Consider the following 14,562-nt stretch of genomic DNA (forward strand, 5'->3'; position numbering starts at 1 on the left):
AGACCTGCGTGACATGCACAGGCCCTGTTTAACCAACAATGGTTAAAATAAATATTTGATACATTGCCTATTTTGCAAGTTTTCCCTTCTACAAAGAATGGAGAGGTCTTTAATTTGTATCGTAGGTATACTTCAACTGTGAGAGACAGACTCAATCAATGACACTCCAACATCTCCACCATGGCCAAGACCAAAGAGCTATCTAAGGACACCAGAGACAAAACTGTAGACCTGCACAAGGCTGGGATGGACTACAGGACAATAGGAAAGCAGCTTGGTGAGAAGGCAACAACGTTTGGCACAATTATTAGAAAATGGAAGAAACACAAAATGACTGTTAATTTTCCTTGGTCTAGGGCTCTATGCAAGATCTCGTCTCAAGGAGTAAGGATGATTCTGAGAAAGATCAGGAATCAGCCCAGATCTACACAGGAGGACCTTGTTAATGACCTGAAGAGAGCTGGGACCACAGTCTCAAACATTACCATCAGTAACACACTAGGCCGTAATGGATTAAAATCCTGCAGGGCATGAAAGATCAACCTGCTCATGCCAGCACATCTGAAGTTCGCTAATGACCATCTGGATGATGAAGAGGAGGCATGGGAAAAGGAAATGTGATCAGAGAACAAAATAGGACTTTTTGTCATCTAAGGACACTCGGGACAAAATTGAAGACCTGTACAAGGCTGGGATAAGCTACAGGACAATAGACAAGCAGCTTGGTGAGAAGGCAACAATGGTTGGCACAATTATTAGAAAATGAAAGAAACACAAGATTACTGTCAATCTTCCTTGGTCTGGGGCTCCATGAAAGATCTCGCCTTGTGAGCTAAGGATGATTCTAAGAAAGATCAGAAATTAGCCCAGAACTAGACGGGAGGACCTGGTAAATGACCTTAGGAGAGCTGGGACCAAAATCTCAAACATTACCCTTAGTAACACACTGAGCTGTCATGATTTAAAATCCTGCAGGGCACGCAAGGTCCTCCTGATCACGCCAGCCGGATTGCTGTTCGCCACTGGCAATCTGGATGATTCAGAAGAGGTATGGGAGAAGGTCATGTGGACAATTGAAACCAAGATAGAACTTTTTGGCATCAACTCCACTCGCTATGTTTGGAAGAAGAAGAAAGATGAGTGCAACCCCAAGAACACCTTCCCAACCATGAAGCATGGTGGGGGACACATCATACTTTGGGGTGTTTTTCTGCAAAGGGAACAGGACAACTACACCTTATTGAAGGGAGGATGGATGGAGTCATGTATCGCGAGATTTTAGCCAACAACCTCCTTCCCTCAGTAAGAACATTGAAGATGGGTTTCAGCTTTGTCTTCCAGCATGACAATTACCCGAAATACATAGCAGGGGCAACTAAAGAGTGGGTTTGTAAGAAGCATTTCAAGGTCCTGGAGTGAACTAGCCAGTATCCAGACCTGTAATCAATAGAAAATCTTTGGAGGGTGCTGAAACTCAATGTTTCCCCGAAACCTGATTGATCTGCAGAAGATCTATATGGAGGCGTGGGCCACAGTCCCTGCTGCAGTGTGCGCAAACTTAGGCAAGAACTACAAGAGATGTCTGACATCTGTCATGCCGTCTCTGCATACTCACCCGGCCATCGCTCCCACGCCACAGCCCCTCGCCGCCCGACAGCCACGGCGGTCACCTCTGACAGGCGCGGCCGACGGTGTCTTTGCATGCAATACGCATGCGCCATAGGCCGCTGCCGCGTCTCCCTTCTGCTTCTTGTGCTCCGGCTATGCCCTGACCCGGAAGCACCCACTGACCAATGGCAGACCAGACAGGGGCATATCAGGCCGCTTCCCCCTGAGGGAGGTGCCTGATCGTTGTGTTTCTTAGCACACTGGGCTTCGCTTCTTCGTGTGCTCTCTGCAGTCTCACAGTCACGTTCTCGTGTGCTCCGTGCAGCACCCTCGCAGTCTGGCTAGCCGTGTCCCCTGCTGTACTCCAGTCCTGCCTCCGGTGTTCCTGTTACATCCTGCTCCAGTCCATCCGTCCTACTTCAGTCCTGCCTCCGGTGTTCCTGTTCCATCCTGCTCCAGTTCTGCCGTCCTACTCCAGTCCTGCCTCCGGTGTTCCTGTTCCATCCTGCTCCAGTCCTTCCGTCCTACTCCAGTCCTGCCTCCGGTGTTCCAGTTCCATCCTGCTCCAGTCCTTCCGTCCTCCTCTAATCCTGTCTCCTGTGTTCCTGCTCCAGCCATCCCTCCACGTTCCAGTCTACTGTCTTACTCCATTCCTGTCTCCTGTGTTCCAGCTCTGTTCTGTCATCTACACATCAGTCCCACAGTCCTGGTCCAGTCCATCCTGAGCCGCCCCTCTCAGTACCGGCTACCGTGGTACTCAAACCCCTGGGCCTGCTCCTAACGGTCCCTGTATAGGGGTCAGTTCCACCTGGCTGCTCGCCCGGGGCCCCTCGGTGCCACGGCCCAGAGGGTCCACTCCTGGAGATTCCGGCTCCAGACCAGCCACGCTAACAACCTCTGTAATTGGAAACAAAGGTTTCTGTACCAAATATTAAGTTCTGTTTTTCTATTGTATCAAATACTTATTTCATGCAATAAAATTCTAATGAATTATGTAAAAATTAAACATTGTGATTTTCTGGATATTTTTTCAATATTCTGTCTTTCACAGTTAAAGTTTACCTACGATAAAATTACAGACCTCTCCATTCTTTGTAGGTGAGAGAACTTGCCAAATCGGCAGTATATCAAATACTTATTTTCTCCGCTGTATACAATAGTAAGAGTCACAAGAGAAAGCCCTCACACATTTGCTAAAATAAAGAGGCCAACCTCTTTTCAATGTCCCCTATGTGTTGAGTAAAATGAAAAAACCAACACACTTCCTGAACTGACACTGATCCTCAGCTCTCAGTGCTGTGTCCCTAGCGATTTCATGACGTTATGTCAAATTTGAGCTGCAGCCTATCAGCAGACGCTAATGAACTGAAACCTGTCTGTGTGAACTATGAAGACTGCAGCCCATTAGTGTCACTGATAAACTGCAGCGCTCAAGTAAAATAAGCAATGTGACAAGATCGCTGGAGGACACAGCTATAGGAACAGAGAAGTGATGCCAGTTAAGTTTTTTTTTTCTCTACATGGCACATTCCATACCATTGTCTGGTAGTGGACTCACCCTTTAAGGCTACGTTCACACGTAGCGGAACTCTCGTGGAAGTTACAGCGAGAATTCCGGAATTCCATTCCGCGGGAAAATCGCATTTTAAATTCCCGTGGAAAAACTAGCAATTTGCAAGCGTAATTAGCTTGCAGAATGCTAGCGTTTTCCAAGCGATCTGTAGCATCGCTTGGAGAACTGATTGACAGGTTGGTCACACTCGTCAAACACAGAGTTTGACAAGTGTGACCAACTTTTTACTACTGATGCTGCCTATGCGGCATCAGTAGTAAAAGATAGGATGTAAAAAATAATACAAAAAATATTGTTATTCTCACCTTCCGGCGTCCCGCGCAGCCTTCCCGCCTCTCTCCACGCACTCGGCATCTTCCGGTCCCAGTAATCCTTTGCGAGAATGACCGCGAGACGTCGCGCTCCCACGACGTCTTCACGAATGACCGCGACGTCATCGCGGTAAATCTTGTAAAGGATTACTGGGACCGGAAGATGCCGGGAACGTGGAGAGAGGCGGGAAGGCTGCGCGGGCCGCCGGAAGGTGAGAATAACAATATTTTTTATTTTAACTCTATTTTTTACAGGGATATGGTACCCACAGCTCGGAGGACAGTCTCTCTCCTCTCCTCCGGACCGTGGGTACCATCCGCAAATGTTCCGCTTACTTTTCGCATGGTGGGCACAGCCACATGCGGAAAGTAAGCAGAACAATGCATTCCTATGGGTGCAGGATCGCTGCGATTCCGCTAAATTAATGAGCATGCTGCGCTTTTTACCGTGAAGCGATTCCACAGCGGAAAAAAACGCAGCATTAACACAACATTGAGGAATTCCATAGGAATGCATGGGATGCTTATTTTTCGCGGCAAAATCGCGCATTTAAAATCGCAGCGAAAAAAACGAGATGTGTGAACGCAGCCTAAGTCTTCCACATACAACAGGGTCTCAACAAAGAGCCCTACATATGATTATTAGAAAGAATGTTACTGAAAAGCCTTGCAAAGCTTCTGTCTCTAGGTATATTTAATCAGATTAGTTTACTGAAATCCTGTTCATGTATAGCAAGGGTTGACATGCCTTTTGTGGAACCTATGCAGCCATGAGGTAAGGAAGTCTTCTACTACCCCCAAAGCAGGGCACTTGTGCATTATGAGGAGCGCTTGGCCTGTAGTTGCACATGGACCCTCGTTTGTCTTTGTCCACTCTTGATCTACAGTTATTCATCAATTCTCGAGGAAAAATGATTTGGACACAGCAAACCTTGGTTTGAACAGCCATTAGTATTAGTGTCCATTTAAAGCAACCCTCCACCGAGGGACTGAAAAGTGACTGACATTACATTTTTTATGTAATGACATCCTACTTAGTGCCCACTATTCACAACCTGCTGTCTCCTCTGCTCAGATTGAAATTCTGCTCCCCATGCATCCAAAATGGCCACCACACTGTCAAAACATGGTCCAGTGGTAATCCAAACCACACCTCACTTACATCTCTTATCCAACACATAGGAAAGGCAGGGAAGATGTGGTTTAGACATTCTTACTACTGTACCTTCTATGTCACAGAGGTGGCAATCTTTCATGTAAGAGGAACAGTATTTTGATTTAAGTGGAGATGGCAGCAGGTGGCAAATGGAAGGTAGCAGGTATGATGTCTGTACATGACAAATGTATAGTCACTTTTTATTCCTAGCGAGGAGGGTTGCTTTAACAGCATTTTTACAACAATAATACTGGGATTTGCACTGTTGGAGGTCCGCAGTGGTCATGCAATATGGCTAAGTACCCATATGGCACTATTGTAGCAGGCACAAACCGGAGCACAAGTACAGAATCTCTACACAGTGTTGCTTATATATTAAAACCTACCCCTCCATTTGTACCTTCATCTCCACTACAATAAATATTGTCTCAGTAGTCATCTTCCCCCACAGCACCAAGAGTCAAAGAATAGGTGACAAATGTGAACACTTGCCGTCATATCTTTCTCTCAGGGCAAATACAGACAGTGAGGGAAAAGAAAAAGAAATGTAGGGTCCCTCTCATTGCTCTGTTTGAAGTTCTCACTGGTTTACCATTCCACCATTCCACCAATAATTGTAAGCTATGGGGCACATCCTCTGCATGTAATCCAGTAGACTGCAGAAAGCACAGTGGACACCACTGAACACAGGACCACTCTGCTGTGCCCCAGCTAAATGGATTGGGCGTTGAGCATGTGCATTACATCTCTATTCATTGTCTTTGAGACTGCTAGAAGTAACCGAATACTTTACTTAACAATGAATGGAGGTATCCAGTACCCATACTCCACAACTATGCCATTCGGACAGGACACTACAGAGTCCATTTTTGTGATTGGTGGGAGTTCCAAGTGGTAGAGATCAACCATTACCCATCCTTGCTCTTACTAGAATGCCCCTTTAAGTGAAAACCTATTTTCATACAGGTTCATCAAATTTAGCTGGAACACAAAAATGTATTAGCCCAACAAATCCAATATTCTGCTTTTTCCAATTAAAGGGGAAAAGCTCCATGTTACATTACATCTGTAGACAGGGGCGTAAATATAATAGGTGCAACGGTGGCAATAGCACCTGGGCCCTGGAACCTAGCAGGCCCAAAAGGTGCCATTGGCACAAATGAAAAGACCATTACTGTTAAAGACTTGCAATAGTTGGGGGCCCCAATAGAGCTTTTGCATTGTGGCCCATGATCTTCATGTCACGCCATGTGTCATGTAGGCAGGTTGGGTATACTATGAGAAGAAATCTACAACTTTACATTTACGGAAATGAAGGAGCCATGGTTTCGTACAAGGTGTTAGTCTTCCCTATTTGTGCACTGTATATATAACGATATGACTATAGAATATTTAACCCTTTCTAGATCCCTGGCGTTAGAGAATCTTTTTATTTATAAATCTGGAACATATTACTTTCAGCACTTGGCGGCTTACAGGCTGCTCTATAATAAGCTGGATGTCCTCAGGACTCCGCAATTAAAACATTATTCTGCTTTAATAAATACATTGTTTGTCTTTAATGACGTCTATAACCCTTACAATCCCTCGTAATGTTCCTAAATCACCGGCATTTACATTAGTCTGGACTAGATACTCTGTATTTCACCAACCTAATTGGACCAGCATGTTTCCAACATGTATCCTGCGCTTACTCTCAGATCTCGCATATGTAAAAGAAAGCAAATATTTTCCAGTCAGTGGATCCTGGATAGATGGATGCCAAATTTATTTCACAAGCCAGTCCTGCCTCCACTGGCATCTAACCATTTCCAGATGTGCAGAGGAAAACAGCCCATCACGAAAACGCCAGTGCTGGGCTGCAGTAGGACAGCAAGGAGAACTGCAGTGTAAGGCAGGACTGGCCGTACTAAACACCTCGCACAGGGCATCACATATGGGAATAAGTGAGCAAGCAGGAAAACCCGTCCACTAATGGGTCCTTACTTAAAGGGGATGTACTATTTGGACAACCCTTTTACAGATTGTGCATCTCTCTGATCTCAGTTGATGGTAGGCATCCTATTACTGTTCCCATTACGATAAAGTGCCCATTAAAATGCATTAAACAAGTATTTGTTCCAAGTGGTCCGCAAACTCACAATCTAGATACAGGATGGGGGCCCGGAGAAATTATACACATTAAGGAAAACAGAAAAAAAAAAAGGTTTTGCAAAACAGAAAAAAATATAGAAAAAACTGTATTACGCTTTATTTATCGAATATCGGAAACATTTTTAACCGTTTAGGAAAATTGTGACCTTGCCTTTAAAAAGGGGTGTGGTTCGTTGAGTCACAGCTGGGGCATCACTTTTAGGAAAGCTCAATGACAGTTTAATATGATCGTATAATGGGTGTTTGTACCCATATTACAACATTGGGTCTCTGTTCGACTTCTGATTTTAAAGCCACAACCCGACAGCATTGTATCTATGATGACGTGACTTCAGGGTTATTAGACGTCCTGTCAGGCCGGACACGTACAGGAGGTCCCACCTGGCCTGGGGTTTGTGATCATTCTGTATTAATGTGCTAAAAACATTTATTTTGTGGGGTGAGATTGTGACAAATAACGATTCACCAACTTTTCTATGTAGTTGCAGTTCTACGCAAAGCCACAGACTGAAAACATTACAAATTGTGGGGCAAATCACTTAACCGAATGCCAGTTACAATTCATAAACTCCCAATAACACATTTGAACAAGTTTAAACTAAAGGGTTAAAAGGCAAACACAGCCCTGCTACATGCATATCAAGAGTTAATGATGAATTTGGCTCCGCTGCCTCTGTATGGTGCCATGGACCTTAGACGTGCCCCACATCAGTCAGTGCACACATTGTACACTTAGGCTCAGCTGAGGAATGGTGCAGAAGAACAGATGTGGAGAACAGTTCTTACCTTTCATTTTGGCGCAGAAGGGGGTAGCGTTGGAAGTTTTGAGGTGTTGTTAATGAGGTGTTAGTTGACGCCTGATGACTCCTGGTTGTTATATGTCCATATTGCACAGGGCTAGCTGCAGATGAAGAGTGAGGGGCTCTGCCCTCAGCTTCCACAGTCTCACTCAGAAAGATGCTGCTAAATTCTGGACTTGTTGCTCAGCCTCCTCCTACTCTGTCATCACACAGCTATGACTACTCAGTCCAGCCACAACTCTGCCTCACACAGGCAACTTGTCACCTATACACATACAGCCTCCTACTAGAAAAGTCCAATACTGGGGAATCCGAAAAGCCCAAACTTCTTCTGCAACCATTTGCACATATGTGTCTCAGGGTCTGCCACTCCCCATCTCCTCCCCTTAGAGGTTTCTGGGTGTCACAACTAGAGGCTGAGGAGATGTGTTTCACTGTGATGTGAGGAGGTAGCATGTATCATACCAGACTTCTCCATAACTCCTTCATCTAGGAGGAAGTCGAGGGTGATGAAGGGCCAGGATAATGTTTCTGTACTGAGCATACATGGTAGTATCGATCGCATTAGTGCTCAAATGAACAACATAGGTGAAGTGTAACTGGTTTCACGTCTAATATATTCTGTGACGGTATATCAGGACCAAAAATAGATACAATGAATGAAAGAATTTATCAAAAAATATGAATGTATGGCACAAAAGTAAAGTTGCAGAATTAAATTACCTCCTAAGATAGTGTGAGATTGTTTTTAGAAAAGTTGGGTGAAAACAACCAATATGTTTCCCATTACAGTTCCCACTAGATTTCCTAGACTCTTGAATAGGAAATCCATCAAATTATGCTGCTATTCATTCACTTCTGATCTGTATCTGCAAAAGTTAGAAGTTTTGACAATGAGAAATCAGGAATGGCTGACAGATGGAGTTGTAAAAGCTGCCATTAGTGGTCATCACTTTTGGAAACCTGATCTTGTAAAAGGAACGAAAAGAATGCAGATCAAGTACATTTCTATGACCTTCTGTCCCAGTGGAAATCACAAACACTTTTTAATCTAGCATATAAATACCCAGGAGTGTAGCTTTAAGGGAGCAGAGGTAACAATTGCATGTGGGCTTTGGTGCATGAGATGGCCTAGGGGTCACATAAGACCAGTTTTATGAATGGCACATGACAAATGTGCACACTACCCATCATCTTTCCAAAACTGTTTTTAATTTGAGCAAAGTAAAGCTTAATATTATGATTGTACAGTACATATGTAGATGAGAGAGGTGTTTTTTTTAGCATTAAGGTACTGTTTAAAAAAGAGATTCTTGGTAGATTGGAACACTATTTTATAAAAATGTGTGCAAAAGCTCACATTTTCACATATTTAGAAATAATGGAATTCATGTAACTAATGTGTGCAGAGTAATGTTGAATAGTGTTCGTATTTATATATGTATATGATGGGTGTTTGATAATTTATGTAACTGAATATGAAAACAAAATTTTCTGAGAAAATTGAATTGACTACTTTTCAAAGTTATACCTCTGACTTCGACACACTTATTCCGCTTCACCTCTAGTGATTGGATACTCTCAGAATAGGAGACTACTTGCTGCTGCAAGAACCCTGTCACTGCATCTTTGAATGTATTATCGTTAGGAATTTGATGTCCGTGCAGAAATTTCTTCAGGTTCTGAAATAAAAAATAATCATTGGGAGTGAGGTTAGGTCTGTAGGGTGGATGGTTATGGTCCGTGAAGGCGCATTCCCTGATAGCAGCTTGTGAATTGCGAGATTTGTGAGCTGGCGCTTTGCTGTGAAGAAGCACAACTACCACCAACTTTCCATGGCATTTCTCTTTCATTGCTTCACACAATACCTTAAAGGGGTTGTCAACTACTAGGACAAGCCTTTCTTAATCATAAAGTTTGGCCCTGATAAAATAATAAAGCCTATACTCACCTCCTGTGCCGGTGCTGTGCGGTGTTGTGGACACATGACACATGCCTTCAGACATATCGAACATGAAGAGGAAGTCCAAGCCGCAGATAATCTTGGACTTCCTCTTCCTGCTCAATTTGACAGGAGGCAGGGACAGTGACGCTGGCGCTGATTGGCGCAACAGCACGGGAGCTCCGGGAGACCGTGTACCGACCTTTTGCTCTATAAGGCGCTTACCTTTCTCACTTCGGCAGCAGGGTGACAGCCACAGAAGGGAACCAGTGGCAGAAAGGTGACCACCTCATCCGGGTGACGACCTCTGATCAGTTATAGATTGGTATATTTGTACACGATCAGGATCATGGTCAGTACTTTAATCCATTGCCAGAGCCACTGTCAGTATATGAATCCAACTTCTCCATACTGTGCACCCACTTTATCCATATTGTCCCTGAAGCGCTCACTTCTCCATATTGTCCCCCACGCTCCCATCTCTACATATTGTTCCTGACTTCTCCATACTATGCCCCACTTCTCCATATTGTCCCCAACACTCTGACCTTTCCATACTGTACCCCCATGTTTGCTCCTATCGCTACATACTGTTCCCCTAATTCTCCATACAATCCCCTCAAACTACCACTTCTCCATATGGTCCCCATGTAGGAGGGGGAGAGTCCCCGCTGTGTAACTGGGCCGGAACCAAGGGGATTGTCACCAAGGTTCCTAGGGAACCTGTTTCCGGTGGGACATAATTAGAGGACAGACCGGGGAGAGTTCCAGAAGGTGTGGGGGCGGAGCCACTATAAAAGGAGCTGAGGACGCCAGCAGGGGGCGCTCGACAGGTCCAGGGAGAAGGAGCAGGAGGACTGGAGGGCGCCAGAGAGCCAGAGCAAGGAGGGAGCGACTAGAGGGACTGGAGAGAGACTCACTCCGGGCAGAAAGATGATACCATGCCAACCAGCAGAGGCCTCCCGTCTGCATGACTGCGCTCCCTGCGGCCACCACAGCCCGACTCCAGCCCGCAGTTGCGGCCTGCCAGCTGCCACCCGCAGCAGCCACAGCCCGACTCCAGCCCGCGGTTGCGTCCTACCCGCTGCCACCTGTGGCCGCTGCTGCCCAGACCCAGCCCGCATCTGCGACCTGTCCGCTGCTACCCGCGGCCACCACTGTCTGGCCCCAGCCCGCGGCTGCGACCCACACATCTCCGACCCCGGCTACCACCACTCCGCCTCGGCAGGGAGGCGTAGCACAGAGGAACTCTACAGGGGCCTGTTGCGCCCACACTTCACCTGGGTGTAGGAACGCCAGAAACCTGCGTCAGATCTTCATCGGCTGGGCCCAGCGGCTGAGACGCCGAAGAGACAACGACCATCACTCTGCCGGAGGAGGATAAGTGACACCTTCTAGTTGATAACCTGTAGTTTCAGAACCCGTAGTCGACCATATCGCAATCTCTATAGTTACCGGTTCTGACCGGGTAGTCGTGTTTGAATTACCTATGTATTATTGTTCTGAACCCTGCAAGGATAATTGTTGTTAGCTTTTCTGTCACTCAAGATAGGCCTTACAAATACAAATACATATATAAAAGTTACATTTTAAGTTCAGTCCGACTCCTGTCTCGTCACTGCATCCTGCGTACCTGCGATACCTACACGCTCCCAATTCTCCATCCTGTACCCCCATTTCTCTATAAATTCCCATATGCTCTATCCTGCTTTCCCACTTCTCCATATTGCCCCCCACACTTCCACCTCTCTATAATGTCCCCACTTTGCAAGTCTGCCCACTCCTCCATATTGTCCTCCAAGCTCCCCCTTCTCCATACTGTGCCCCCACTTCTCCATACAATCCCCCAACACTCCCCACTTCTTCATATGATCCTCAGACACTCCCAATACTACAACCTGTTCCCCCATATTGTCCCCTACGCTCCCACCTCTCCATACTGTCCCCGCACTTCTTTATATTGAACACTCAGTTCTCCATATGGTCCTCCCACACTCCCCTTTCTCCATATGGCCCCATCACCTCTCCATTATGTCTCCCACTTCTCAAATCGGTGACTTGAAAGACAGCTGGACATTTATCTGAAAGGGGGAGACCGCATATGCCTGTATAGGAACTGTTTATTTAGTTCCTTTATGCCGGAGAAAGGCTATCTGTTTTCCATTCTGTTGGAAGTTTATGCACTTCAATATACCGCTTTTGACCCAGAAACTACATATGGTGAGAATGCAACCAGCTGCCTAAAAACGAGTGTATCCCTACACCTTCATGACATTTGATGTGCCTATACGTCATGGTAAGGCAGTGGTTCCCAATCAATGACATATAGGCATGTCATGGCTATTGTGCGTGGCACAGGAGCTGTGCATGCACAATCGCCATTGGGAGCGCGGCTCGGCTGAGCTCCAGCTGTCACAGTCAGGATTGTCGCCTGCACCACCCCCAGCTGTTTATGCCAGGAGTGATATAGATCACAACATTTAACTCCTTCATGACCAAGCCTATTTTGACCTTAATGACCAGGCCATTTTTTGCAATTCTGACCAGTGTCCCTTTATGAGGTAATAACTCAGGAATGCTTCAACGGATCCTAGCGATTCTGGGACTGTTTTTTGTAACATATTGGGCTTCATGGTAGTGGTAAATTTATGTTGATAATTTTTGCGTTTATTTGTGAAAAAATCAGAAATTTGGCAAAAATTTAGAAAATTTCGCAATTTTCAAATTTTGAATTTTTATTCTGTTAAACCAGAGAGTTATGTGACACAAAATAGTTACTAAATAATATTTCCCACATGTCTACTTTACATCAGCACAATTTTGGAAACAAAATATTTTTTTGTTGTTAGGAAGTTATAAGGGTTAAAAGTTGACCAGCGATTTCTCATTTTTACAATAAAATTTACAAAACCATTTTTTTTAGGGATCACCTCACATTTGAAGTCACTTTGAGGGGTCTATATGGCAGAAAATATCCAAAAGTGACACCATTCTAAAAACTGCACCCCTCAAGCTACTCAAAACTACATTCAAGAAGATTATTAACCCTTCAGGTGTTTCACAGGAACTAAAGCAACGTGGAAAGAAAAAATGGACATTTTAATTTTTCCAACAAAAATTTTCTTTTAGCATCAGTTTTTTCATTTTCAAATGGACAAAAGGATAAAATGGATCATAAAATTTGTTGGGCAATTTCTCCTGAGTACACCAATACCTCATATGTGGTTATAAACCACTGTTTGGGCGTATGGCAGGGCTCAGAAGGGAAGGAGCACCATTTGACTTTTTGAATGGAAAATATGCTGGAATATTTAGTGGTTGCCATGTCACGTTTGGAGAACCCCTGTGCGCCTAAACATTGGAGCTCCTCCACAAGTGACCCCATTTTGGAAACTAGACCCCCCAAGGAACTTATCTAGATGCATAGTGATCACTTTGAACCCCCAGGTACTTCACAAATTGATCTGTAAAAAAAAAAAGAACTTTTTTTTCACAAAAATTTTCTTTTAGCCTCAGTTTTTTCATTTTCACATGGGCAGCAGGATAAAATGGATCCTAATATTTGTTGAACAATTTCTCCTGAGTACACCGATACCTCATATGTGGTCATAAACTACTGTTTGAGCGCACGGCAGGGCCCGGAAGGGAAGGAGCACCATTTGACTTTTTGAATGGAAAATTAGCTCCAATCGCGATCGGACACCATGTCGCGTTTGGAGAGCCCCTGTGTGCCTAAACATTGGAACTCCCCCACAAGTGACCACATTTTGGAAACTAGACCCCCTAAGGAACTTATCTAGATGTGTATTGAACACTTTGAACCCCCAAGTGCTTCACAAAAGTTTATAACAGAGCAGTGAAAATAAAAAATAATTTTTTTCCTCAAAAATGATTTTTAGCACACTATTTTAATTTTCACAAGGCTAACAGGAGAAATTGGACCACAAAAGTTGTTGTCCATTTTGTCCTGAGTACGCTGGTACCCCATATGTGGGGGGAACCACTGTTTGGGCACACGGCAGGGCTCAGAAGGGAAGGAGCGCCATTTGACTTTTTGAAATGCAAATTACTTCTAATCGTTAGCGGACATCATGTCGTGTTTGGAGAGCCCCTGTGTGCCTATACATTGGAGCTCCCCCACAAATGACCCCATTTTGGAAACTAGACCCCCTAAGGAACTCATCTAGATGCATAGTGAGCACTTTGAACCCCTAAGTGCTTCACAAAAGTTTATAACGCAGAGCCGGGAAAATAAAAAATATTTTTTTTTCCTCAAAAATTTATTTTTTAGTGCGCAATTTTTTATTTTCAAAAGGGTACCAGGATAAATTAGACCCCAAAAGTTGTTGTCCAGTTTGTTGCCATGGGGTACGCTGGTACCCCATATGTGGGGGGGAACCACTGTTTGGGCACACGTCGGGGCCTCGGAAGGGAAGATGCTGAAGATGTTGACTTTGATGGAATGGTCTGCGGGCATCATGTTACATTTGCAGAGCCCCTGATGTACCTAAACTGTGGAACCCCCCCACAAGTGACCCCATTTTGGAAACTAGACCCCCCAAGGAACTTATCTAGATGTGTGGAGAGCACCTTGAACCCCCAAGCGCTTCACAGAAGTTTATAACGCAGAGCCGTTAAAATAAAAAACATTTTTTTCCTCAAAAAAATATTTTAGCCAGCAATTTTTTTTTCCACAAGGGTAGCAGGATAAATTGGACCCCAAAAGTTATTGTCCAGTTTGTCCTGAGTACGCTGGTACCCCATATGTGGGTGGGGACCACTGTTTGGGTACACATCGGGGCTCGGAAAGGAAGTAGTGACATTATGAAATGCTGACTTTGATGGAATGGTCTGCGTGCATCATGTAACATTTGCAGAGCCCCTGATGTACCTAAACTGTGGAACCCCCCCACAAGTGACCCCATTTTGGAAACTAGACCCCCCCAAGGAACTTATCTAGATGTGTGGTGAGCACCTTGAACCCTCAAGCGCGTCACAGAAGTTTATAACGCAGAGCC

General features: G+C 44.8%; 1 protein-coding gene across 1 annotated transcript in view; it reads right to left on the reverse strand.

The window, feature by feature from the left end:
* The window catches only part of COLEC12 (collectin subfamily member 12), a 212,455-nt gene extending 204,503 nt beyond the window's left edge, over positions 1–7,952 (reverse strand). The window contains exon 1 of the mRNA XM_073550867.1: positions 7,589–7,952. Coding sequence (XP_073406968.1) covers positions 7,589–7,595 — 7 coding nt within the window. The 5' untranslated portion in view covers positions 7,596–7,952. The remainder of the gene's footprint in view (positions 1–7,588) is intronic.
* Positions 7,953–14,562: the final 6,610 nt, after the last annotated feature.

Source organism: Dendrobates tinctorius, unplaced genomic scaffold, assembly GCF_039654945.1.
Source record: "Dendrobates tinctorius isolate UK_male_01 unplaced genomic scaffold, ASM3965494v1 ptg000171l, whole genome shotgun sequence".
In the NCBI taxonomy this organism is placed as follows: Eukaryota; Metazoa; Chordata; class Amphibia; order Anura; family Dendrobatidae; genus Dendrobates; species Dendrobates tinctorius.